Source organism: Aedes aegypti, chromosome 3, assembly GCF_002204515.2.
Source record: "Aedes aegypti strain LVP_AGWG chromosome 3, AaegL5.0 Primary Assembly, whole genome shotgun sequence".
Classification (NCBI taxonomy): domain Eukaryota; kingdom Metazoa; phylum Arthropoda; class Insecta; order Diptera; family Culicidae; genus Aedes; species Aedes aegypti.
The window spans coordinates 73675146-73702296 of NC_035109.1; the positions used below are offsets into that span (position 1 = coordinate 73675146).

General features: G+C 40.0%; 2 protein-coding genes across 2 annotated transcripts; one reads left to right on the forward strand and one right to left on the reverse strand.

Moving 5' to 3' along the window:
- LOC5567391 (nuclear RNA export factor 2) lies at window positions 1-27151 on the reverse strand. Its single transcript, XM_001651743.2, has 4 exons — window positions 25921-27151; window positions 21973-22692; window positions 577-1353; window positions 1-497 (listed from the first exon to the last, which is right to left on the reverse strand). The coding sequence occupies exons 1-4, from the start codon at window positions 27010-27012 to the stop codon at window positions 291-293; spliced, it is 2796 nt and encodes a 931-aa protein (XP_001651793.1). The 5' UTR covers window positions 27013-27151; the 3' UTR covers window positions 1-290.
- Window positions 21246-21959, forward strand: LOC110677742. The gene is made up of 3 exons (XM_021849008.1): window positions 21246-21493; window positions 21552-21640; window positions 21699-21959. Exons 1-3 carry the CDS (start codon window positions 21436-21438, stop codon window positions 21924-21926), a joined length of 375 nt encoding a protein of 124 aa, XP_021704700.1. The 5' UTR covers window positions 21246-21435; the 3' UTR covers window positions 21927-21959.

A 27151-nucleotide genomic window follows, 5' to 3' on the forward strand; every position in this document is an offset into this window, starting at 1 on the left:
TTTAAATAAATGTATGTAAGATGTACTTTAAATTTATTATTTTATAGACACCTCGACAAATCCATAATTTTACCATGAAATGGATTAAAAGGGTTGTTATAGTAGGTACAATACACAATTTTAAGAAGTACCTCAAAAAGACTATGACAAAGCAAAGGAGAATTGAAGATGAACCCTACAATGCGTAGGATGATTGAAGAATGTTCTGTAGAGGTATCACAACTACATCCAATACAAACATTTAGTCCACAATCGCACAAGCGAATGCATAATTTAAAATTTACATTAACTTAACGCTTCTGACCGAGCGTCGTGTCAAAGCCATTCTCGGGAATGCGATCTTCCTCGTACAGCTTGAGGAAGATGTTGAGCGCCACCTTCAGATTCCAGGAAGATTCCTCCAAACAACGCATACACCACTTACGATTGAGACGAGTGAGCTCCTGGAATACGATAATTGTATTTTCGCGTTCTTCGCTGTGCGGCACAAACGGATCCTACAGAATCGCAAAAGAAACAAACAAACAGATTAACGACACGAAAGCTATTTTTCCATTGGCAATTTGCGATACTTACAGCCACTTCTGGTTCGTCATGATGCTTGAATACGTTTTCCCGCCCGTATGTGGTCAGGTTGTACATGTGGAACAGGTCGTTGTAGATTTTGAACTCGATAGCCTTCTCGAAAATGCCAAGACCCTTGGCACAGGGTTGAATGTAAAACGTTCGAGTGAATCCCAGCACAAAGTCATCACTCAGCAAGGAATTGGCCATCTCCTTGAAGGCACCATGAACTGTGATGACCACACATTCCGGCCGGAAGATGGGTGTGTCTACGCGGAACGAATAGAAATCGTGTTCCGTCTTGGGGAAAGAGACCAAAACGTTGGCAATGCGTTCGCTTCCCACCACCAGGCTGCTGATGGCCCGGTCAATGTTGGCCAATCGGAGTAGATTCCGGCTTTTACCTTGATAGGCATTCAGACGCACCTGATGCGAGTCCATTGTTTTCGACTGACTGAAATTGCTGGTCATGGAGAACTGTGCCTTCGGGTGGTACAGATCCTTCAAGCTGGACCGTTGGAACGAATCGTAGATGGAGAAATAGTGCTTGACAAACGATTCGGTGAACTTGTACGCTTCCGGTGTGCAGATAAAGTTTTGCGAAAAGTTCACATTGCCGTTGTCGAGCAGCGGGATGCCGTCGAGCTTTTCCATCGCCGGGAAGAAAGTTCTCACCTTGCGAATGTACTCCACACCGGTTTCGGCCGCATTGCACACCGGGTTGTTGTCTAGGAACACTTCCTTGATTTTGTTCTTGATGACACCCTGTAGGTCGTCGAAGGTGCGAATCTGTGTATGGCGGGAGAGAAGAAAGGCAGAGCAAACGGAAAATGCGCATGAGTGATGGATAAGATGGAGCTTTTGCTCTAAAATATCAATAGAAGGAGCTTATGGATAGAATATAGTAAAAGTTTTGCATAATTTAGGATAACTTTCTAGAAGCCATCGGTTACTCGTTGTTTCCTATGTTGGAAAGGATTTAAACGTTTTTTGAAAATGGCTATGGTAGTTAACTGTTTTAAAACCATTATCTATCTCCCAGTAGTGATGATTATTCATTTATTTGCTCAGAAACAATCACCACATTTTTTGTCAAAATCATAAATTATGCGATAATTAATCTGCTGAATGCTTATTAGGATGCCCACAATTATCAAACTGCAAAAATCTTAAGTAACACCATCCAAATTTGTTCATTTGGTACCCCAGATGCCACTGTGAAAATTTGAGCGGATTCCTAGCTTTATGTTTGTATGAAGAATTCAACCAAAAAAATGGGAGAATAATTCAAATTAAATTTTTCACCGTAGGTAGCGCTGTAGTCGGTGATTTTCTTTCAGTTTTGGTTTAACCCGTATCCGCCCAGCAAATTCGAAAAAGTTAGTTTTGGCGCCATTACGGCAATTCTTGACGAATGCCTAGTTCTACGCAGGCATTGCAATCTCATCTGATGAACGAGACCATCTTAGGATAATGGAAAGATATTATCTCTAATCCAAGAGCGCTCTGAAATGATATCATATCTCAATCTTAAGCATCAGAAGATAATCTTGACAGCTGTTTGGTGGTTTGGATCAATTTGCCTTATTAATTTCTTATTTATGCTTATTTCTATTACCTTCCTTTACAGAGATAACAACTGGGAATTTGCGAGCAATTTTTCGGAATCTTTTTGTTTTCAGAACAACTGTGATCTACGAATATACCGTCCTATTTGGCAATCAAGAATGGCGATAAACAGTTCTGGAATATTGGTTCTAAGCAATGAAAATTGAAATTTATGAATAACACGAACACGAGCACTTTCCTTGTACCACAATAACGGGCTTGTATTATTATTATTACAAAATAACAGTATCTCCAAGAACAAAACTCATAATGTTATGCCTCAAAGTGACCGAGAAGCTCCTTTTGAATTCGTTTAGTGAATATATTGTCCTCTTGTCTACTTAGTGAGTTGAATTTTTAGCTACCCAGTTATCAGGGAAATCCAGACCATCTGATTTATTAACAGTTTACTTATCTCCCCTCCTATAGGTAATCGTATACACAAATGTCCTTCTGTGACGGTCTTGAAAGGCGGTGAACCATCTTAACGAGATTCGTAGATTATGGAATTAGATGAACTTACTGACAATTAAACATGATTTTCGTTTCAATGAGAGTTAAAGTGAACGCATTGTAATTGTTGCCGCTTAGAACCATGTTCAAATTAATTGTGTGTATTTCCATAGTTATGCTACAAGTATTCAATGTACGTGAGTCAATCAGATTCCGACTTGAAGCTAGCTGTAGATACATGATAAGATGATATATCATGAAAGTACAATTATGTAGATGAATTGAAACTAAGAAACATGCAATCCTTCGGATTATCAACTGAAATAATTTTTATTGATCCCAACAACTGTATCACTCCAAATAATTATCATTTTATTATTTTTTCCGGCTTCCCAGTAGCGGTAAAAGAACAATGTTGCAAACCCTAAAAAAGTTAATGAAAATTAAAATCAGGCTTTATTTATATCGTTCACCTGAATTATTTGTGATCGATGATTTCCGTTTTAGTAGGGCATTTGTTCGGTTAGTTTTTCACTAACAAATGCAACTACAGGGCTGTTACAAAAATCTTAAAATCGTATTCGCGAAAATCGCGACTTCAGAAATTCGATCCGCGCCTAGGAACACCAATCCGCGCCAAACAAATGTCTGTTCTATTGACATCTTTACTACTCTTTATAAAAAAATGCGTAAACGTTCATGATCAAATACTAGTTTTTAATGCTACCGTCAAACGGGGCTTTTTTTGACATTATTTCCACATTCTTCTACTTTGAGGATTTGTGGCTCTAGGAATTATGGATGGATTTTATAAAGTGGACACCTTGTACATATTATATCTTTTTAATTTATCAATGAAATCGGAATCGGTTTTCTGTACATTGATCGACATATATTGTACTATATTATGATAATAAAACAGCACAAAAATAATAAAATTTTACCCTTATAAGGCAAAACGTTTAGAACAGTCGATTGTTGGAAGTTATCAACAACAATGATTTTTAGAAATTGACTGGAAAATTCGACAATCTATATTTTTATTTTCAGAAAAGGCTTGTTCTTCGAAAGCATCATCAATCGGAAGCCTCCATAACAATATTTGGTTATTTTTGGAGCAACAATTTTTCAGATATAATAAACTCATTTTTCACTGATTTTTCAAGAGAAAAATATTTCAAATTCCACTGGAACTGATATGAGTAGAATTTTTAAGTTTAAAGTACGTCCTGATGGAAGTACTAATAAAGTATTGAAATGGAAAATAAACTACGCCTTCATAGAGTTGCTAATCTGGTCCCCACGTAACATTGAAAGTGCAATAGAAAAACAAATGCTTTATTTCCAGAAGACCTTCCAAAGCACAATGACAATCATCGAAGTTGGCAACACTGCAGCAATGAAATCGGTTTTTTCCATGTATTATTTTCGTAATGCGTTATTCTAAGATTACCCATAAAAAATGGGAGAAAAACGCTTACAACTTGCAGTAGATCAATATATATCCGTACAAGATTTTGAAAGTAAGAGATTTTTAATAAAATGTTTATGGTCATAAATTTATACCTAAAATGCGGTTAAGACTCGCGATATAGCTCTCTTTATACAAATATAGTTTTTTTTAGTAATCTAAACCAATTTTTAACACGATTTTTACTTCACTTATTTGCTGAGAGTAAAAAAAATGACACGGACACCTTCTTCAACCATTTAGCTGCACAGACTGTAACTTAACAAGACAACGGACAAGCATGCTCCAATGGTACAGCCGAGAAACATTCCTCACGAAAAGTTTCAATGGCTGCTGCTGAAATGGTTGTGGAGCTATAGATCCATTCAAGCACGAGACAATAAACAATAATTATATTATGTCTTTCTAAGCTTTTTTTGAAGAACTTCTCATGCTTCATGGCCATGTGCTTAGTGTTGTTGGACATTAAGCGCATCGTGCTATAGTGTGGCATAGATTTCCTCTCCATACTGGAATACTTTTCGTTAGGATTTTTCCGAACATGTCACTGCATGCAAATACATCGTTTATTGTGGTGCTTTTTTTACAGGCAAATTGACCACTTCCTCTATTTAACATTAAAACATGTTGAAATTATCCTTACATAGGTTATCCACAAAGTTGCTCTGCACAGCTACTAGGATTCGGAAACTGCAAATATATGATTCTATTGCGGGCATTGTAGAATTCGCTCTCATTTGGCATGATAAACAACTCTCGAATTTCCGATAGCAATAGTGTCGCCCAGGTTTGGAGCTTGTTTAGAGGGATTTTATCATGCACTGCTATCCCCCCGATCTGATCAAAGCTGTAACAGTATACGATAAACAGTCTCTCGTAAAGTGCTGCATATTATGATAGTTACAGAGAGCGATACATGAAAGATTCTCTCAATTTTCTCAGGATTCAATCCCTGTCCTATTGCATGCAAGTATAAAAATCATTCCAAAACAAATATACGATGTACTAAGAGCTTCCAAATAGAAATAATATGTATGAAAGATTTGGCAGTTCAAATAAAACGGTTTGCGTTTGTAGAAGTTCCGACTTGCATAATATTGAAGTGATATCAGGTTCAAATTGAACAATACCTATGAAATTGAAGAAAAGTATCTACGACCAGTAAGAAAAGTATCAGGGGCCCAGATAGCCGTAGCGGTAAACGCGCAGCTATTCAGCATGACCATGCTGAGGGTCGTGGGTTCGAATCCCGCTGGTCGAGGATCTTTTCGTAAAGGAAATTTTCTCGATTCCCAGGGCATAGAGTATCTTCGTACCTGCCACACGATATACGCATGCAAAAATGTTCAATCGGCAGAGAAAGCTCTCAGTTAATAACTGTGGAAGTGCTCATAAGAACACTAATCTGAGAAGCAGGCTTTGTCCCAGTTGGGACGTAACGCCAGAAAGAAGAAGATCTACGACCCTAAATTATTGACCAAATATATATATATATTTTTTTTTTATTTTTTTTTTTTTTAATTTCTTTATTAGTATCATTCCAAACATTACATTCATTTCTTATATCTAGGTGTTCTGTGTTATTTGACAACACTATCATCCTAATTTGGTAAAACAAATTTAAGATTTAATTAACATTTTGTTAACAACATATTACATTTCATTTGCCGTAGCAGTTCAGTTTTTTTTACAGGTGAGTTGATTTCACCTGCTTATAAGAGAAAAAAAAAATGTTTTTAATATACTTAACCTAACTTAACCTAAACATATAACGCATTAATCGTGGCAATAGAAGATTGTAACGATTTTTGCCTGAAATTATTAATGATTGTATTTGACATTTGTTCCAATGTTTCAACATTGGATATTCTATGTAACTCATTTGTACTATACCAGGGAGGAAGCCTCAGAATCATTTTCAAAATTTTATTTTGAATTCTCTGCAGAGCTTTCTTCCTGGTATTACAGCTAGTCCATATTGGTACAGCATACAACATGGCTGGCCTGAAAATTTGTTTGAATATCAAAAGCTTGTTCTTAAGACAAAGTTTTGATTTTCTATTAATAAGGGGATAGAGACATTTTACATATTTATTACATTTGGCTTGAATGCCCTCAATGTGATTTTTGAAAGTTAAATTCTTATCTAGCAAGAGCCCTAGATACTTAACTTCATCTGACCAATTTATTGGAACCCCTCTCATCGTGACAACATGTCTACTTGAAGGTTTCAAATAAAGAGCTTTTGGTTTATGTGGGAATATTATTAGTTGAGTTTTGGAAGTATTAGGAGAAATCTTCCATTTTTGCAAGTATGAAGAAAAAATATCCAAACTTTTTTGCAATCGACTACAGATGACACGCAGGCTTCGTCCTTTGGCGGAGAGGCCTGTGTCATCCGCAAACAAAGATTTTTGACATCCCTGAGGTAGCTCAGGTAAGTCAGATGTGAAAATATTGTATAATATTGGTCCCAAAATGCTGCCTTGAGGAACACCAGCTCTTACAGGAAGTCTTTCAGATCTGGAGTTCTGATAATTAACCTGAAGTGTACGATTTGACAGATAACTTTGAATTATTCTAACAATGTATGTTGGAAAATTAAAGTTTTTTAATTTTACAATCAAACCTTCATGCCAAACACTGTCGAATGCTTTTTCTATGTCTAGAAGAGCAAGACCAGTAGAATAGCCTTCAGATTTGTTGGAACGGATCAAATTTGTTACACGTAAAAGTTGATGAGTGGTCGAATGTCCATGGCGGAATCCGAACTGTTCATTGGCAAAAATTGAATTTTCGTTGATGTGGGCCATCATTCTGTTCAAAATAACCTTTTCAAAAAGTTTACTGATGGAGGAAAGCAAACTGATTGGACGATAGCTAGAAGCTTCTGCAGGATTTTTGTCTGGTTTTAAAATTGGAACAACCTTAGCATTTTTCCATTTGTCAGGAAAATATGCTAATTGAAAACATTTGTTAAATATATCAACTAAAAATGATAAGCTACTTTCTGGAAGTTTCTTGATGAGGATGTAGAAAATTCCATCATCGCCAGGAGCCTTCATGTTTTTGAATTTTTTAATAATAGTTCTCACTTCTTCCAAATCAGTCTCCCAGGCATTTTCGAAAACGTTCTCTTGATTGAGAATATTTTCGAACTCCTGAGTAACTTCATTTTCAATTGGACTAGTAAGTCCTAAATTAAAATTGTGCGCGCTTTCAAACTGCATAGCAAGTTTTTGAGCTTTTTCGCAATTAGTTAGTAATAATTTGTTTTCCTCTTTCAATGCCGGTATTGGCGTCTGAGGTTTTTTCAAGATTTTCGATAATTTCCAAAAGGGCTTAGAGCCAGGGTCCAATTGAGAAATTTTATTTTCAAAATTTTTGTTTCTTAATTGAGCAAAACGTTTCTTGATTTCTTTCTGCAAATCCTGTCATATAATTTTCATAGCAGGATCGCGAGTGCGTTGAAATTGCCTTCTCCTCACGTTTTTAAGACGGATCAAGAGTTTAAGATCATCGTCTATAATCACGGATTCAAATTTTACTTCACATTTTGGAATTGCAATGCTCCGGGCTTCAACAATGGAATTTGTTAAAGTTTCAAGAGCATTGTCAATATCAAGTTTAGTTTCTAAAGAAATGTTAACATCAAGATTGGAGTCAACATACGTTTTATATATATTCCAGTCGGCTCGTAAATAATTGAAAGTGGAGCTGATAGGATTGAGAATCGCTTCTTGGGATATTTGAAATGTAACAGGGACATGATCAGAATCAAAATCAGCATGAGTAATCAAATTAATTAACTCATTACGCGTGGTAAAGATGGACAAATTATGGGTGAAATTATGAAAAAAAAATCCACGTGCTCGGCTGGGATTTGAACCCAGGACTCTTGTATGCTATGAAAGGGGTCTGCGTGGTCTGTAGGGATCTGAATTCTAAACTTGTAACCAACTCAGTTATTGGGTCACCAAGTGGCTCGGTAGCTTAGTTGGTAAAGCGCTCGTCTAGCATACAAGAGTCCTGGGTTCAAATCCCAGCCGAGCACGTGGATTTTTTTCATAATTTCACCCATAATTTGTCCATCTTTACCACGCGTAATGAGTTAATTAATTTAATAACCATGCGGATTGGATTACCGAACAGCTCAATATAAGTGTCAGTTTATGAGTAATCAGTTGGCTACAAAGATGACTAGAGTCGGTTAAGACCAAATCAATCGTGGATGGGTTTCTACAAGAGGAAAAACATGTGGGGCTATCAGGGCATTGAATTGAGAAATATCCTGAAGAGCACTCATCAAATAAAATTCTGCCGTTGGAATTACTTTGAGAATTATTCCATGACCGATGTTTGGCATTAAAGTCACCAATGACAAAAAATTTTGACTTATTGCGAGTCAATTTTCGCAAGTCAGTTTGGAGCAAATTAACTTGCTGCCCAGAGCATTGAAAAGGCAAATAGGCAGCAATGAAAGTATATTTACCAAACTGTGTTTCAACAGAAACACCTAAAGTTTCAAAAACTTTAGTTTCAAATGATGAAAACAGTTGATGTTTTATACGCCTATGAATGATGATTGCAACTCCCCCACATGCCCCATCAAGTCGATCATTACGATAAACAAAAAAGTTAGGATCTCTTTTGAGTTTAGATCCAGGTTTTAAATACGTTTCGGTAATAACTGCTATATGCACGTTATTAACCGTAAGAAAATTAAACAGCTCGTCCTCTTTACCATTCAGAGAACGAGCATTCCAATTTAAAATATTTAAATTATTATTTGGATCCATTAGAAAAACGTAATCTAATAACAATTTGATTTGTAAATTTTACACCTACTTGGACTGCTTCAGTCATAGTGGTGGCTTTGAACATTGCATCAATCATTAGATTCAATTGTTCAGTTAGAAAATTAAAATCAGAGGCAGACATGTCATGTGATTTCCCATTGGAATTTCCGGTAGACGAAGAAGCGGAGTTACCTGTGGCGGTAGGGTTTTTTCCATTTGATTTGAAACAAGTGGAATGGGTACCCATGGATCGAACAGGGGAGGAGTTCGAATTTCCTGCTACGATATCGGCAAAGGATTTACCGTGGGTAGATACATTCGAAATAGAAAGATTCGAACGGCTACCCGACGGATTAAAATTAGTTTGTGAATGAGCATGATTATGATCTTCCTGATGGGTATGATTCATGATCAAGCGATCGTTAACTGAAAAATGAACATTGTTCGATACTCTACCAGGCAAATTCCGGAAACGACCGTTATCGTAACGGATATTATATTTCATCTGCCTGGCACGAGCCTCAATGACCTTTTTGCGTGAAGGACAATTCCAAAAATTGGACTTATGGTTAGCCCCGCAATTACAACATATGAATTTGGTGGTATCTTCCTTCACTGGACAGGCGTCTTTGGCGTGAGAAGAACCTCCGCAAATCATGCATTTAGCATCCATGCGACATTTTTTTGTACCATGACCCCACTTTTGGCACCGACGGCACTGAGTGGGGTTCTGGTAATTTCCTCCAGGTTTCTGGAAATGTTCCCATGTCACACGGACATCAAACAAAAGTTTTGCTTTTTCTAGAGCTTTTATATTATTTAGTTCTTTTTTTGTTAAAGTGAACTAAATAAAATTCTTGAGAAAGCCCTTTCCGAACAATGCCAGATTGGGTTCTCTTTTTCATAATGATTACTTGGACTGGGGAAAATCCAAGTAAATCATTTATTCCATTTCTGATCTCTTCAGGTGATTTATAGTCACTTGAGAGACCTTTCAAGACAACATTGAACAAACGTTCAGTTTTGTCGTCATAAGTAAAAAATTTGTGCTTCTTCTCTTCAAGATGTTTGAGAAGAAGCTCACGATCTTTAAGAGTTTCCGGCAAAACGCGACAGTCTCCTTTCTTTGCGATTTGGAAGGAAACCTTGATTCCCCTAATGGAGTTCAAGATCTCCTGCCTAAATCCCCCAAATTCGGAACAACTGACCACGATAGGCGGCACTCTTTGCTTCCTCACTTGAATCAAAGAGCCTGGGCTAGAGGCTGCTTCGATTTGGTGTTCGGAAAATTTGTCTAGAGCATCGAACTGATTGCTCATTTCGATACAATTATTCATTTCACCCTTGGAAGAAAGTTCGCATTTCGGAGAAACGTCCTTTCTTCCTTTCTTGCCACGTGTAGTGACAGTTTTAAAACCCACTTTTTTGGAAGGAAGTAGTGAATTCAGAGATTCACCCTTCCTTTTGTTTGTTGTTGATACCATGTTTAATTAATAAACGAAAGAAGACGTGACCTTCGAAAGTTTTTTTTCCCAAGACGGTGTCCAAGAAGGATTACCACCGCTAGCTTTCGCCAACGGGTCCAACGAAAAATCGAAGGCACGGGTCCAAACAAGGATCGTAAAGGGATCAATAGTAGAAATTAGTACTCAAAAGTACTGTTTAAGTAGCACTGAAAAGTACCGTTTTTAATTGTAGCACTGAAAAGTACTGTTTTTGTAGCACTGAAAAGTACTGTTTTATTGCTTTAGGTAGTTTTTAAGAAAACTTCCAAGAGCAGAGAGAATTCGTGTACGCACAGCACGAAGGTACGATGCGCACTGTTTGACCAAATATATAATGTTTTGCTGTTGACCAAATATACTTTCATTTACAAAGCTCAAATTCCTTAACACCCCATTTTGCATTTCCATCACACATTTTCATGATTATCTCAGAAACCTGTCATAAGATCGCTTTCATTGTTATTGGATTTTGATATACACGCCGGAGGAATTGTAGGGCTGTGTACTGTTCAATTATTGGCATACCAGAAGTTGCTCGAAAATTGAGTTGAAATTTTGTTCATCCCTTAACACCCCATTTTACGGTATTTGAAAAACCAAGCCAAATGTGCCGAGTGGTCTTAATGAGCGCCATTTTTTAAGATTTTAACGGAAGAGAAATGTACTCCAAACTTACAGGATTTGAACGGTACAATAATCTATTTCCAGTTTATCTTAAAGTCAAGAACATATAGATCGCCGTAAACATCAATAGAAAATCTAGTGTCATTAGGAATTTAGGGAGGAACTATCTCATGATTGACTAGCGATCCTCGAGAAAAATGACTCAAAATAAAATAAAAATGATTTACAAATAAAATGTTACTGCTTTTTATAATTCCCCGAACAATATTTTTGATATCAGTGACTATACAAACTGAACTTTACTGCTCTCAAGGAGAAGACGTGGATTTTCTGAGTTTTAAATAGAAATTTTCGTATTGTGAAATCACGCCTCTATGAATATAACTGCAATTTTTGCCGCATTTTCTGGGAAATCCGCGATTTTCGCGACAGAATTTTATCCACTCGCGATTTTTGCGCTTGGCTGGTCAAATCCGCTACAAATCCGCGAAAATCGCGAAATCCGCTAGAATCGCGAAATTTGCGCCTGTTGTAACAGCCCTGCAACTAAGCGGAACGCCGTCAAGTGTGTTGTGTTTCCGTCAAGTAGATCAAACGCGTGGATTGCTGAGCTCAAGATGACTCATCTGAGCATAAGATATTGACGAAAAATCGATCACAGAGCTCTAAGATGATATCTTACGATTCGATCCATATCATGCTCAGAGGATCTAAAGATGAGATGAAATGTAATACCTGGTTCTACGACTATCGTTGGAGTTTTTGGAAATCACACTCGGTTCGAAGGATCAAGTCGGGTAAAATTAGAGTTCAACTTTCTTTTCAATCAAGTTCTACCCAACTAATTGATATAAATCTGACTTGTTGTCATAGTTTATAGGACGTCATGTGATAACTTAATTAGACAATGGAACCAGCTTTTTTCTTTGGGTATTTTTTCGGTTATTTATGGGACCTCCGTGAAACCGGTCCCAAACAAGCCATTTTTTCTAAACTGGCAAATTTGGGTATTGAACATTATACTGCCCATAAACGCATAATTGTCCCATGTGAATAGGAAATCCATGCGTTTATGGGCAATATACACTCAAAATAATCCAAACGTCATTGTTACGTGAAAACATACGTGGTTTTTTTACATCCCTCTTTTCACGTAACATTTACGTGGATCGTAGGTAGCTCTGAATGAATGCATGAACAAATGAACCTCGTCTTAAAAAAGATACGAACTAATGAGCATGAGCATGAGCATTGATGACCGTACAATTCGTGATTGCTACTCCGTGGTTGACCAGAATACGTAATCGAAATTGTACAGGGAACCAACAGATGTAGCTTTGGAGTAGCATACCATCTTCAATGTACATTTTCAAGGACTCTGAAAAAATTAATGTCAATAACGGCGCCGGCCACGTCCTTACGGTCATCGGGGAAGGGAAGGAATGTTAGTGTGACATCCATTGTTACTAAAGACCGAGTATACCTCTGCATCTTCATGGTTGTCGTGGGAAGAAGTTTTGTTAGTGGGAGGGCTTAAAAGCTACATGATCAGGATTCACCTTGATAAGTGATGCGACTCTTGTAACCTCGGTTTAAAAAGTTATCAATAAATGCGTCGACATCTTATACATCGAACTATTCAAAGGTTTGAATCTCGAAATTATTTAAAACATGAATAGGCGCGTATGTCAACACTTTAAGTGTCAAACAATCCAAATTTTGTGCAACAAGTACAGGAAAAATACATGTCATAGTACAAATGTGTTAAGCATGAACGAGCTCACCAGTTGGTAATCCATCCTCGACTGAACAGTCACAATCTCAGCGTAAACACGCTAAAGCAGGGATACAAAACCACTTCGATGGCGCGCGAATGAAGTGCTAACAGAAGAAAAACGCTCCGTTCGCGCGAAAATGAATCGGACAGCTTGGGTCTTTGCAAAGCACTCTTAAAAAAGATACGAGCTAATGAAATTCAACTTTTCATTATATTTAACCGCTTCTTTCAACAAAAAACACTTTCCACTCCACTCCATGGAATGATCCTTAATTCCATTCGAAGTTGCTATTGCACGTTTCGCAAGCTTACAGTTCAAAAACAACGAAAATACAGATTTTACCGAAAAAACCGTGAAATCATCTAATTTACAGGATAAAATCCTTGAAATCTTTTATTTTACCGGGAAAAAATCCGTGAAACAAACAACAGTAACAGCATTATTTTCACCGAACTTCTGTGAAATCGTGTGATAGCCGCTCTGGCAGGCATAAGCTTTGTTTTGTTTCAGTTTTTGCACACCACTAACAAGCAGTGAAAGCTGGTTTAGAGGTAGCGAGCCTGCTTCCGGATTGGCTAGTCGAGAGTTCGAATCCCGGTCGAACCATTTCCTTGTTTTTCTTTATAATTTTGTTCAAAAAATTTACAGATTGTTCCGTGATTTTTCACCGATCCTTCACCTGTTGAGATTACGGTGAAATTTCATTTCGCAAACATCCTCACCCACCCAGAAACTGTTCCAGTTTCTGAATGAATTCCTTCCATCGTAATATCACAGGTAGCTAAATATGGTGTTACAGAATTCTTTTCTATGATCGAAATTTGATTTGCGTTAAACATCCTTTGAGAACATCTTGTTCCCAGTTCCGCTTGCTATATGCTATGGTCCAAATTGCATGCGCAAAAGTTGCGACGAGAGTTCTGTACCGAACAGAGGATTTCACCTTGATCACGTCCTTGTGATGCGCATAGGACGAGGACAATTCTTTTGTTCGCGTCATTGGGTTGATTGAACACACACCGTGTATCCAATCCAATCCGTGAGAAACCATTGTTTCCACCGATGTCCTGCAAGCATCGTATCGATTGTCCTAGCACAATGGCATATCTTATCCATTCTTTATGGTCAATCCATTGTGCCCATCCAAATGGCGGGTAGTCTTCTGGTAGTTCCGATCCGGTTGGAAGGATCAAATGTTGGGGGAGAGTCCTTGGGATTGCGGATGCTTCAAGTGGACTGTATATTGGCCAGCAATCCCCCAACACGAATTGGAGATTGAATATATGGCACCTTACAATGGATATGTGGCATTGGCATATTAATTGTAATGTATCCAGAGATGTAATTGTGGGGGCAATGCTACTCGCGAACAACCGTAATGCGTAATTTTTTTAAGAGTAAAAGAAATTATGTAACACAATATACAAATTATGTAACACAATAACAGGACGCTTCGATGCTTACTGACTTTAAAATGGCTTGCTCAGTTTTCACCACCTAATTAAATTTCAATCTTGTCGCTCCCTTGCGACGCCTATGCACCTATTCGTTTCCATCATTTACTTCTACAGGATAGCAAAAATCAACGGCGTGTTCTATTGCAGTTGTTACGCGCCCCCAAGGTGGTCGATTGAGGAATTTTCCCACATGGTTGACAGGATGATGGCCGAACTAGCTAATCGGCAGCCAGTAGTGATAGCTGGCGACTTTAATGCATGGGCAGTGGAGTGGGGTAGCCGCTGCACCAATCAAAGAGGCCAGCTATTGTTGGAATCCCTGGCCGCATTAAATGTAGAGCTGGCAAATGTGGGTACAGTGAGTAGGGGAAGGGGTGGTAAAATGAACACCTTAAGGAAATCATCTTGTTTCTGATAGAAAAACGAGGAATTTGTATAGTTCTATCGCACAACATCAAAAATAGGAATGTAATCTATAGCAGCGACATGGATTCAGACTAAAATAGCTAAATTTTCACATATTTTCATCACTATCAAAAAGCGATGCAAATGTTCATTTTACCTGCACCATGTGGGTAAAATGAACAGCGATTGGTGGTAAAATGAACATCATGCAAAAAACGTGAGCAAAACAAATATTTCTGAAAATTTTCATTGCCCCACCGAAAATACATCCATTAATGATTGTAACCCATTCAAAAAGAATTCTAAAGGTATCAGATTTGACATCATATCATAACGATATTCACCTCACTGAAAAACCTCAAGTCTTCCGAGCTAAAAGTTACGTCAGTTCTAATTTTCAAACGTGGTTTTCTAAATTCTTAGTTTTCGTTGATATTTTCACTTCAATTGACCTACGTATCAACTCGAACACTCGGATTTATGCTCTAAATCGTCCGTGCGTGATAAAAATTAATCGAAATTTGTTTTTTCTCGGTAAAAGGCACGGTGTTCATTTTACCACCCCTGTTCATTTTACCACCACTTCCCCTACCTTCCGCAGAAATGGTGCAGAATCGATCATCGACGTGACGTTTTGTAGTCCTAACCTTTTAGGTACCATGAACTGGCGCGTTGATGACGGTTATACTCATAGCGATCATCAATCGATTCGCTATAGTATAATACCAGGCGGGCAGAAGGCAGCGCGATGTAACTCGACCCAAGCCCGAGGATGGAAAACAGCGCGCTTCGACGGCGAAGTATTCACTGAAGCCCTGAGGCGCGAACGAAACACTCTGGACCTAAACGGTGAAGAGCTAGTTGCTATGATATCACGAGCGTGTGATGCTTCCATGCCGAGAAAAGCCCCTCCTAGAGAGAACAGGCCGCCAGTGTATTGGTGGTGCGAATCAATTGCAAATCTTCGAGCAATCTGCCTTCGGGCTAGACGAAGAATGCAACGCGCACGCACAGAAGCACAAAGAGAGGAACGCGGTGCAGCATTCAGAGAGGCAAAGTTGGCTCTCAAAAAGGAAATCAAGAGTCGAAAACGGGCATGCTTTGAAAGTCTATGTGAGAGTGCCAATTCTAGTCCATGGGGTGACGCCTACAGAGTGGTAATGGCTAAGACCAAAGGAGCCATAGCGCCCCAAGAGAAATCGCCCGAGTTGCTGCGATCGATAATCGATGTACTCTTCCCGCACCATCCCATAAGCCCATGGCCCCCAGCGCCGTATGCGGCAGATGAAGGAGAAGAAGTGGCGAGAGTGACGAACGAAGAGCTGGCAGAAGTCGTGAAATCATTCGCGTCAAACAAGGCACCGGGACCCGATGGTATCCCGAATGTTGCCTTAAAAGCGGCAGTGAACACGGATCCGGACATGTTCAGAACCACGATGCAACGCTGCATTGATCAAGGAATCTTCCCGGATGTATGGAAACGACAGAAATTGGTGCTACTACCAAAGGCGGGGAAACCACCAGGTGACCCGTCGGCGTATAGATCTATCTGTCTACTAGATACGACGGGCAAGTTATTGGAGAGGTTGATTCTCAACAGACTAGTACCGTATACGGAGAGTGCGGACGGCCTGTCCAACAACCAGTTTGGATTCAGAAAAGGTAAATCTACTCTGGACGCCATCCAGTCGGTCGTTCAAACAGCTGAGGTGGCAATCGAGCATAAAAGGAGCGGCATCCGTTACTGCGCGGTTGTCACTCTGGATGTGAAGAATGCGTTCAACAGCGCAAGCTGGGAAGCAATAGCACACGCGCTTCACCGCCTCAAGGTACCGGTGCAGTTGTGTAAGCTTCTAGAAAGCTATTTTGATGGTAGGATTCTACTGTATGACACAGAGGAGGGGCAGAAAAGCGTTCGAATTACCGCGGGAGTACCTCAAGGTTCAATCCTGGGCCCGCTGTTATGGAATGCGATGTACGATGACGTACTGAGGCTGCCCCTTCCGACGGGTGTTAAGATTGTTGGCTTCGCCGACGATATCACCCTAGTGGTCTATGGTGAATCGATGGAGGAAGTAGAGTTGACAGCAGCGCACTCTATTTCCCTGGTTGAGGAGTGGATGAAGTCTAGGAAACTAGGACTGGCCCGTCACAAGACTGAGGTGGTGGTGGTCAACAACCGCAGGTCCGAGCAACGGGCGCTTATCTCGGTAGGTGATTGCACCATAGAGTCCAAGCGATCCCTTAGGCATCTTGGGGTAATGATCGATGACAAGCTGAGCTTCGCTAGCCACGTTGAATATGCCTGTAAAAGGGCATCTACGGCTATAGCGGCGCTTTCGAGGATGATGTCTAACAGCTCTGCTGTAATTGCCAGCAAACGCAAGCTGCTGGCAAGCGTGGCGCTATCCATACTAAGGTATGGAGGACCAATCTGGTCAAAAGCGCTTAGAACGAACAGAAACCTAAAGCGGTTGGAAAGCACGTACAGGATAATGTGCTTAAGAGTAGCAAGTGCATACCGGACGGTATCTAAAGAGGCCGTGTGCATCATAGCCGGGATGACGCCCATCGGGCTCATCATCAAGGAAGATGTTCAATGCTTCAACCAAAGGGGTACCAGAGGAGTCCGCGACACGTGTAAAGAGGAAACGCTCAGAAGCTGGCAGCAGGAATGGGATAACTCCACTAAGGGTAGATGGACCCATCGACTAATACCAAATGTGTCAGATTGGTATGGTAGAAGCCATGGGGAAGTGAACTTCCACCTGACGCAGTTTCTGTCAGGACATGGTTGCTATAGACAGTACCTGCATAGGTTCGGGCACTCAGAATCTCCTGCGTGCCCCAATTGTGCTGGTGTAGAGGAAACAGCGGAGCATGTCGTGTTCGATTGCCCCCGTTTCATTGTTGTGAGAGGTCGCATGCTCACTACATGCGGAGGGGACACGTCCCCCGACAATATTATAGAGAGAATGTGTGCGGATGCCGAGTGCTGGAATGCAGTAACCACGGCTGTCACTCACATTATGTTAGAATTGCAGCGTCTATGGCGCGCCGACCAAGAGTTGGCTGCAGAGGATTAGCCCTGCCGAGGCTGGTCCCTTGTAACATTGTTTAAGTCGGCTAGGAGAAGCAGTTTGCCTAGGCTACTTCTGCTACACGTGTTGTGCTATATGCACTGGTCCCTTCCCGAAGAAATACCGTAAGGTGGTTCCGGGGAGATGAGGGTCTGAGTCCAAGGGTCATGTCGATGCACTGTTCACCACTTGAGCAATTCTAAATGAATTGCTCATGCACAGTGCATAGGCTGGTTTTAGCGGGTCGTCGTTGGTGCGTCATCCCCGCATTCCCTGAGTTATCTTCTCAGGGGATCTGTTTGCAGATTTCCCCCTTGTAAAAAACAAAAAAAAAACAAAAAAAAATCATTTACTTCTATAGACTCCCTTTACCTTTGAGTCGCATGACCGATATAGCCATAAAACAATAATAATTTTAACACAATATAAAGCATTTAAAATAAAGAACAAAATTTCATGCCGACACTCATAGTGTCGAACCATTCAAAGTTTGTTGAATAATCATATTTACGTAACATTCCCACCGTTTAACGATGAAAATGTGTAGTCATACAAATTTAACAGATTTGAAATAAAGGCATGGAACGAGCACACCAATTTCTCCTAAATCCTTGGCTGAGCGGCCACGGCCCAGCAAAACGGACAGCCCTTAAGTTAAGATACATTTTATCATTTTTATTTATGTAAAGTAATTTACAGATTCTTCCAGGAATTCTCTAAGAAGTCATCGAAGAATTTCTTCCAGTTATCTTTCTAAGTATTTTTTAAGAGGAATGGAGGTCTGGGAAAGTCTGACGAGTTGCTGGCTGGATTTTTCGTAAAAAGTCTTCCCAAAAACTTCACCAGGTATTCGGGCCAAACACCTTTAGGGATACTTGGTAGGCTTTTGACCTGATTGGCGGTGGATTGCTTCTTCTTGGTTCTTAGGAGCATCTTGATGATCCCCATAAACCACGTGGGGGGAGACGGGGTTCTAGCAAAAGACCACGGTCCATACAAACCTTATATTTTTTGTGTGGACAAAAGAACATTGGAGGAGTCTCAAAATAATAAAAAAACTACGTGCTTAATGGACTGCCACTTAGCAGATTTCTTAGATGGCCTGTTAAATACAACTGTTCGAATCTATGAACTTTGGCAAGTTTTTTTTCTAGTTTACAGGTTCTTTGATAGTGTTTATTTAGAATGCCTAAATATATCACTGACAAATTCTTTGAAAACATTTACTCAATTCAATTTAATGTTGAGCAATAATGAATGTATCTGATTTACTGCATAAATGTCTGACAAAACTTTCGTTTCCATAAATTTTGATTGTAAAAACTTTCAATTCTAGGGGCAGGGATGGGAAAAGTACTGTAGCAAACATTTACCACTTCTACATTTACATGTTTCTATACGACCATCAAAATCCAAAGCAAACCATGACCGTTCAAACAAAAAAATATCACGGCTCTTCAAAACTGTAATCTTTTTCTTCCCAACGTTTTTTCAAACCTGAATGCGAAATGACTCGAGCACAGTGGTGACAATTTTTACTGTCGAAATGGTACCATGGTAAAATTGAATGCACAAAATATTCAAAGTAAATGCAAATGGATCATTAAAATAACTAAAACGGCCGCTATGGAAAGCATAGATAGCGCCACCGTAGCCTTGTGTGTTTGACAGAACAGCAATGCTGTCACAATGTTAAATACAGTGGCGCCTTTGATTTGATGCGGTGAGCACTGGCAAAAGCTACCTTCAATGATCCATTCAGTCTGCACAAATCAAGTGGCGTTGTGTATTTAATTTAACCCTCTAATGTAGTATTTTCAACTGCAACGCTGTTCTCAGTGTATAGCGTAAAATTGGGCTACCCGTTTGGCATAAAGTCATTTGGCATAAAGGTCATTTCGCATAATGGCCATTTGGCATAAAAAAATTAATTACAAAAATAAATCGTGCTACTTGAAAGAAACGCTTGTGATCAAAAGAAGGGAAATCGTCGATGAACATATTAGCAGTTATAATGCCAACGTAGGAAAGAAGGCAAAATTGTCAATAAAAATGCAAGTAGTTACCAATACCAATGGTATAATGCCAAAAACGGGTCTACCACGTTTGGCATAATGTCACTTGGCATACAGTCGTTTGGCATAATGCCATTTGACATAACGGTCGTTTGGCATAATCGCCATTTGGCATAATCACCATTTGGCATAATAGCCGTTTGGTATATTGTGAAAAACATTGAATTTGATCAAATTCCTTCCATTAAGCAAAGGGGTGTATATAAACTACTTACCATCGTACATTCCGTTGTCAGTTAGTGATAGGACATACTTCTAATTATCATTTTTTCAAGGAAACCAATATCGAATAAAGCTCTTTTGGAATTGCATCATACATGACTTCGGAGATCATTAAGTCCGGGATATTATGGCGCATTTTTAACAAAAATATATCCAACGCCTAAGTCATTCCATGTCATTTGAAAAAAAGGAACATGGAATTTTATGACGCATCTTATGGCACGGCATATTACTGTAACACTGCAGTATCTTCCTTTTTCTAATTATGCCAAACGATCATTATGCGAAACGACTATTATGCCAAACGACTGTATGCCAAACGGCATTATGCCAAATGGTATTATGTCAAACGGGGTAGACCCGCCAAAAACATAGTAGCAATGTCAGATTTTCAATGGTGCGCAAAAATCACCATGCTGCAGTAATATGCACAAAAAAACCTTTTTTTTTCAAGTCAGTTTTCAATGATTATTGCAAACGTCCATTATGCCAAATGACTATTATGCCAAACGACCGTTATGCCAAATGACTTTATGCCAAATGACTTTCCCCGTGTAAAATCACACACAAAATAACGTTTTTCAAAAGTGTTCTCAACATAATTCTAAGTAACCTTTTTTACAAAATACAACTTTTGTATGAAAGGAGATACTTCGAACTACTAATTCAGCTTACGGAACGATTAAATTTTATTGTGTTTCACTGCTTTTCAAGAACTTTTGCTTAGGTGGGCCATACTGCCCCTATCGACCCTACAATTTTCGCTAAAAGAGCAAAATATCTTATATAATAACGAGATTTATAAGAAAATTATGATTATTGCGATGCATATGATATACCTAACTACAGCAGAACATGCTTCGATCTCGAACAAACCAAAGTTTGTTTTACAGATGATACTACTACCGGTGCAGAGCTACTTGGGCACCTCCAAGATTCACTTTGGCATGGGGTTTTTTTTGGGGGGTCGACCGAATTGTCCGAAACTTTGCAACAAGAAGCACTTCAATACGACGCGTAAAAATATGAGCTCAGTAGCTTTCAAAAAACCCCACTGCCGAAGTGAATCAAAAGTGCCAGGAATAGGATCCGGCTCTCTATTTACTATTCGTAAAAGCTAATTTATTGCAGAGGTGGTCACGTAATAGCAGTCAAACAAAACGTATTTTCATTAGTCACAAATTTCGTCGCAAATGACGCGGCGAGCTAAAACAACATTGCGCCACAATCGTTCCGATTCATTCAATGTGTTTCACGTAGTAGAATAAACAAAACAGTTCCAAAACCAGATGGACAAACACGCCAATCGATCAACATCAATCGGATAAATACGAAGCTAAAACTCAGACAGTTTTCTACGAAACGATTTTGCAGTTCTGAAACAGTTTTTGATCATGAATCACTTCGTAGTTTTTATTCCATTGGTAGTAACATTTGTGACGAGGATCTTGGGTTGATTTAGTTATATTAATAATTGTATAGTGATCTGATTAAAATTCGTCTATTCCAGCCGATAGTCCCTCACCGATGCCCACAGATTTACACAAGTTATTCAACGAAACCACGCTTCCATGCACTCCGCATGAAGTGGTGAATCACGTAAGGAAATCGAATTTTCAATCCTAAATCGCCTGAATTGAATATTTCAAATTTGCAGGCATGCTACTTCTGCAAGTGCAACTTTCACGGCAACCGCCAGCACTGTGTGTATACGTGCGATCCGGAAACCGGTCGTCCCGTGATGCCTGGATCGAAAATGTGCAACGCCAACGACGAATTCGCCCAGGGTTGCAAACGATGCCGCTGCAGCAAGGGGGAACTCTTCTTCGATTGCTTTATTACGAATGTGTGCAACGATGGAAGCGTTGGCGACGAAGAATTCTAAATCAATTATATTCTAATACATTTTTGTAACAAGTGTGTATACTTACATCATTGAACCGCAAATCCAGTGCAATCAGTTTCGGGTAGGAAATCAACGATGACAACGCTCCCAAATTGCGGATTCCATTATGTCGCAGGCGAAGAATCAAACAGGCAACTCCGTATTTCCTACCGGCCAAGGTGAGGATTGTCGACAGAGTACGGGTGCTCTTCACGCTGAAATCCACGAATTTGATCCGGTCCAGAACCTGCTGGAAGTTACACAAATCCAGACAACGATCGTTAAATTGACATTGAAGCGCAAAGTTCAATTTCTCCTCCACCACGACCTGTCCGTCCTTGAACTCTGCCATGTCCATTTTCAGCACAATAGAAATGTACTCGCTGCTACTTTTCATTTTAAGTGCCAGCTTGGACTGCACCAAAAAGGCCAGCGCTTCATAGCAATTGATCACGAAGAACTCGTCCTGCTTGGAATAGGTTCGATAGTAGCACGGATAGAAATCGAAGCCATCCAGCACGGTAAACAGGTTCTCCAAAATCTCCGCTTTGTCGTAGCGGCCATCGTGTGAAACGACTACCTGGTGCCACTTCGTGTTGAATTTGTACTTTTTGAAATCGCTTGCATTGCGAACAACGCCGTTTATGCTGGCAAACACCTCGCCGGCAGTTGAGGTCACTTCTACCTCGTCGTCTCCGCCGATACGATTTGCAGCTGCCACCACTTTCTGTTGCTTCCTTGGTTTTGCCCCCAGGAATGTGCGGTCCTGAAATATATTAAAAATAATCGATTTATAAAAGCCTTTCAGGTTTTTGAAGAGAAAGGGAAAGATGGGAAGAAATAGGGGGGAAGCAACCCATCTGCAAGGCTGGTAACGACTAAGCCCAAGTAACCAAAAAATACTTAAATTCACCCTCCATGCTAATGTAGTGCTATTACAGAGCTAACATGCCCCCTTATAATAGCTTTATATGATCAAATAGGCGAATTAGCAGGCTAATGGTTACTTGGGAGTGTTTTGAAATAAGAACTTTAGACTTGAATAAAAAAAACACACATGAATGAAAAAAGGCGAAACGTATAACAAGAAATTAATAAGCAATTAAATAGATACCAAGAGATAAGAGTTATTTTTAAGAACCCGTCAAATTATTCCAAAAGATCTCTAAGGACATTTCTAAAAGTTTTTGGGATGCCCTCGTGACATTACGACACGTGTTACCTGGACACCCCTGGAGATTGCTCAGTAATGTACAATTTTCTTTGAAGACATTCCCGAGCTTTCTTTGTTTATTTCCAAGCTAAAAAAAATTACACAAAATTTCAAAGTAAACTCCGTCTAAAGTCGGGGTTGGGTATTAGAGGGTTCAAGGGCACTGTAATCAAAACCACAACATGTTAAGAATAACAGAATGCCCGAAAAAAAAATCCACGTAGTCAGGTGGGATTCCGGGCTGTTAGGACACGTCAGGAGTTAATCATCAATGTTAACTTCCTTTTCCCGATCAGCCTAGTGTCGGTAGCGGTTGTTTCAATTGGCAAAGAATCAACACTACGGACTGCCTGTTCCGGTGGTAAAAGTCCACCTCACAGGTGACCCATAATCCATACGGCTTTAAGCTTACCGTGCCTAAGAATGAATAAATAAATAAAACCTAACAGCAAACGGAGCCTGTCGAGTATTAGGGCATCCTCTACATTATTAGGGCCTTCCTGTGCTACCCGGAGCAATGGTGCAGGTGACCTTGTGTTTCTTTGAGATAATCGGCCGCCCTTCTTCAGTCTCAAGCCTGAGGCTAAATAAGGGTGGTGTTGCGGCCCACTGTTCACAATTACAGCGCCGCGGCCCACTGTTGCGAAAGAGCACAACCGTGAACGTGTTCTGTTTTGTTGTTGTTGTGCAGCATCGCAGCATAATGTAGAGTAACGGAGAGTGCAAAAGAGAGGAAAAAACAGCCATCGCAGCTCAATGTGATGGATTTTACTAAGGTGGCGCAGATCATTGATGCGTGCCACTAGTTCTCTCTTTCATTCTTCCGCTGTTCTTATGCAGCGCAAATAATGACGTCACTATTTGCGCTGCATAAGAACAGCGGAAGAATGAAAGAGAGAACTAGTGGCACGCATCAATGATCTGCGCCACCTTAGTAAAATCCATCACATTGATCGCAGCTGATCGATTAATTAAAAAGGCAACTGCGGTGGAAGATGGTGTTTTCTCCATCAGCAATTAGTGTTTGCCAGTGAAGATTATTTTGTGATTTGTTCGTTCGATTGTGATTGTGGAACATAGAATATCGTCGAGCTGTAGTCAACTAGTGACGTTAGTTATTCGTCACCGTTGTTTACCGTAAGATTACGTTTGTTTAATGTGTGTCGTATGTGCTAATGTTGGTTATTGTACAGTAGGATTACCCTGCACACCCGGAGGTAGAGTAAGAGGAGCAATTGTAGCCGAAGGGAAAAAACTAGATTTTGAGTTTGTTGCGAGCCGACATACTGTGAGATCATTTTTACCCGCATCCGAAGGGTGCGAACATTTTCTCAAAATCTATCTACCACCAGGCCTACAAATACCCGTGCTGCGATGAAGGGGAGGATTTCGATGCCAGCGTTCGTTGTGAAAGGTGTGAAGAATGGTACCACTTTTGCTGCGTGAACGTGGATGATAGTGTCGCCGAAGTTGTCTGGTACTGTGGGACCTGCCTAGGGCAGAATTATAAACAATCAAACAGTAGTAATGAATAGCTTACAAAAACTTTGCAGCATAGCTGAGCCTTTCGGATCGTAAGACCGATGTGTAAAAATAATTTGTTTCGAAATTGTCCGCGTGGTCTTCTAGTGCCCCTATTAGATAAGAATCAGTCATAGACATACATACCGAATGCTCGCCATGACCCTATGACCAACATTTGTATATGTACAGCCTTAGCTGATGTGGCTTTTCTAATAGGTAGTTCTTTCACTCATTGATTGTCTTCAAAACCTTGTCAAGTATAGAAAATTGAATTTATTTCATTTATTACTACATTGAAGCTACATTGTACTTATTAAGTATTAGGTATTATTTTATGTTTTTATCACTATTGATATTATCAAGGCCAGAATTCCCAGTGAGTGAAGAATTTTATAGTACTAGAACACCATAGAAGATCGCTAAACATTACCTAATCATGGAACGGCTTTTTGCTCTATTATTTTAGGTAGATGCTATTGATCTCCCTTTGCTCCTATCCGCAACCCGGTGCACGCGCCCTGTTGGTTTTCGAAAACCTCGTAGAAGATTACAAACCGTCAATGGCATTCCCAATTACTACCCCACATTGCACATTCAAGGGTCTGATTGTGCTCCTAACCCACCCTCAGTCTGTAATCTTCTCGCCAGTTTGAAATTATATTTTCCCGAAGTGAAAGTAATTTTGATGAGTGATAGCGTAGTGCAGCCCAACTGCATAGTACAGTAGTTTAACCAGAATCTTTAGGTCAGAAGATAAAATCTAAATTTTGTAATAAAGAGGTTGCCATTGCTTTGAAATTCACCCAACATCTAATCAAAACTACTAACAACAGCGATCAATTATCAAAATTCATCGCTCCCTGGAAAATATAATTCCAAGCCCAGGGAGGGAAACGAGCCCGATAATTGTGAATAAAAAATCATCTTCAATCTATTAGAAAGCTTCGTAAAAGCTACATTAAAATTCAAGTAGCTGATACGTGAAACTTTCATGGGTTTAATGAGATTAATTAGCTCATGCATTCATTCTGTGTTACCTATCATTTAAATAAGTGCTATGTGAAAAGTGCGATGGAAAAAAAAAACCGTGAACGTTTGTTTTAACATAACAACGACGTGTGGATTGTGTAGTATAAATAAAAAAAATGGAGAATGCGGTGGAAGATTCAATGGAAAAATAATCTGAAAAAGTCTACGTTTTGGAGGGATGATGCTGTAAAATATTCAAAGGAAAATCAATTAAAAAATTCTACTCACAATTTTGATGATCTTCGGGAAATACTCCTTTAGGACGTCCATGTACCCAGGCACATCCACAATCCCGTTGCCTTCGATGTACAGCTCATTGATATTGCAGCCCTTCAGCGGTCTCAGCGAAGCCGGGTGCTTGATCCGATTAAAACGCAAATCCAGCGTTTGAATAGGCAGATCTTTGATGGCCACCAGCGGCGATATGTGAGCAATACTGTTGTTGGTCAGTTTGATTGCGTTGATCTTGGCCCGTATTTCGTCTAATCTGTTTATGGAACTGCAAACCAGCTCCAAATGGGCTCGATTTCCAAGAAAAACGCTGAGTTCCTCGAAATCTCCGTGGTTGCGGAAGCAGTCCAAGTTCAACATGTTTGAGAATCCGTACAAACCGGCATTGTCGCAGCGTTCAGCTACCGCCGAAAAGATCTTCCCGTTCGGATAGATTTGCCCCTGTATGTACTTGGCAATGTTCAGCTTAACGGTCAGTTTCAACGGATCCGAAGAGCCCGGCATCGGAAGTTTCAAATTCTTATCGAATAGCTTTACCAGTGCCTTGCTGCAAAGCCGTACCAAAAAGTAATCGATATTTGTGTGCTCTCGATAGGCTACCGGGTAGAAATCGTCGGTGCTGATGACCGTAAAAAGCGCGTCCAAGATTTCCTCCTTCCGATACTTCCCGTCATGGTGCACCATAATCTGATGCCAAACATCGGCCCGATTTAGAGAAGCCCTATCGTAAGTTGTATTAAAACACGTATAAACCAGTGCCTTTTCCGGTTCCAAGGCAATCTCCATTTCGCCGCTTTTCATCACCAAAACCTTGCGGTTCATGTCGTTCGGGTTCAGCTCCGTTATGGGCCCATCCGCATCCATTTCCATCCGTTCATGCCCTTCCGATTGGTCCATGGCACGAGGGGCCAAAGCAGCCGGATTCCGCATCCGTCGATTATTCCGCCTTTCGGCTTCCGCCATCGCTCTCACATCTCGCATCGGATCATCATCATCAATGTCTTCATGAAGGAAACCCAGCTGACGAACATCCGGCTTCTGTTCCAACTCCTCCATGAAGGTGTTGTACTGATCGTCAAGATTGGACATTTTGCTAGTCCCCGATTGAAACACTTAAACTGTAAAATGGATATTTCTCAGCAAAATATGCACTTTTCCACAATCAAATCAAAACCACTGTTCCACTTCGCGAAGAAAGACGCCGCAGAAAATGCTTTATTTTGAGTTT

Excerpts from the sequence above, each read along its gene's own strand:
- LOC5567391 (XM_001651743.2), bottom strand. The coding sequence starts at position 27,012 with ATGTCCAATCTTGACGATCAGTACAACACCTTCATGGAGGAGTTGGAA. Across the intron at positions 22,693-25,920 it reads TCCCGAAGATCATCAAAATT|GACCGCACATTCCTGGGGGC; the intron begins GTGAGTAGAATT and ends AATATATTTCAG. Across the intron at positions 1,354-21,972 it reads TGGATTTGCGGTTCAATGAT|ATTCGCACCTTCGACGACCT; the intron begins GTAAGTATACAC and ends CGCCATACACAG.
- LOC110677742 (XM_021849008.1), top strand. The coding sequence starts at position 21,436 with ATGAATCACTTCGTAGTTTTTATTCCATTGGTAGTAACATTTGTGACG. Across the intron at positions 21,494-21,551 it reads ATTTGTGACGAGGATCTTGG|CCGATAGTCCCTCACCGATG; the intron begins GTTGATTTAGTT and ends CGTCTATTCCAG. Across the intron at positions 21,641-21,698 it reads CGCATGAAGTGGTGAATCAC|GCATGCTACTTCTGCAAGTG; the intron begins GTAAGGAAATCG and ends TCAAATTTGCAG.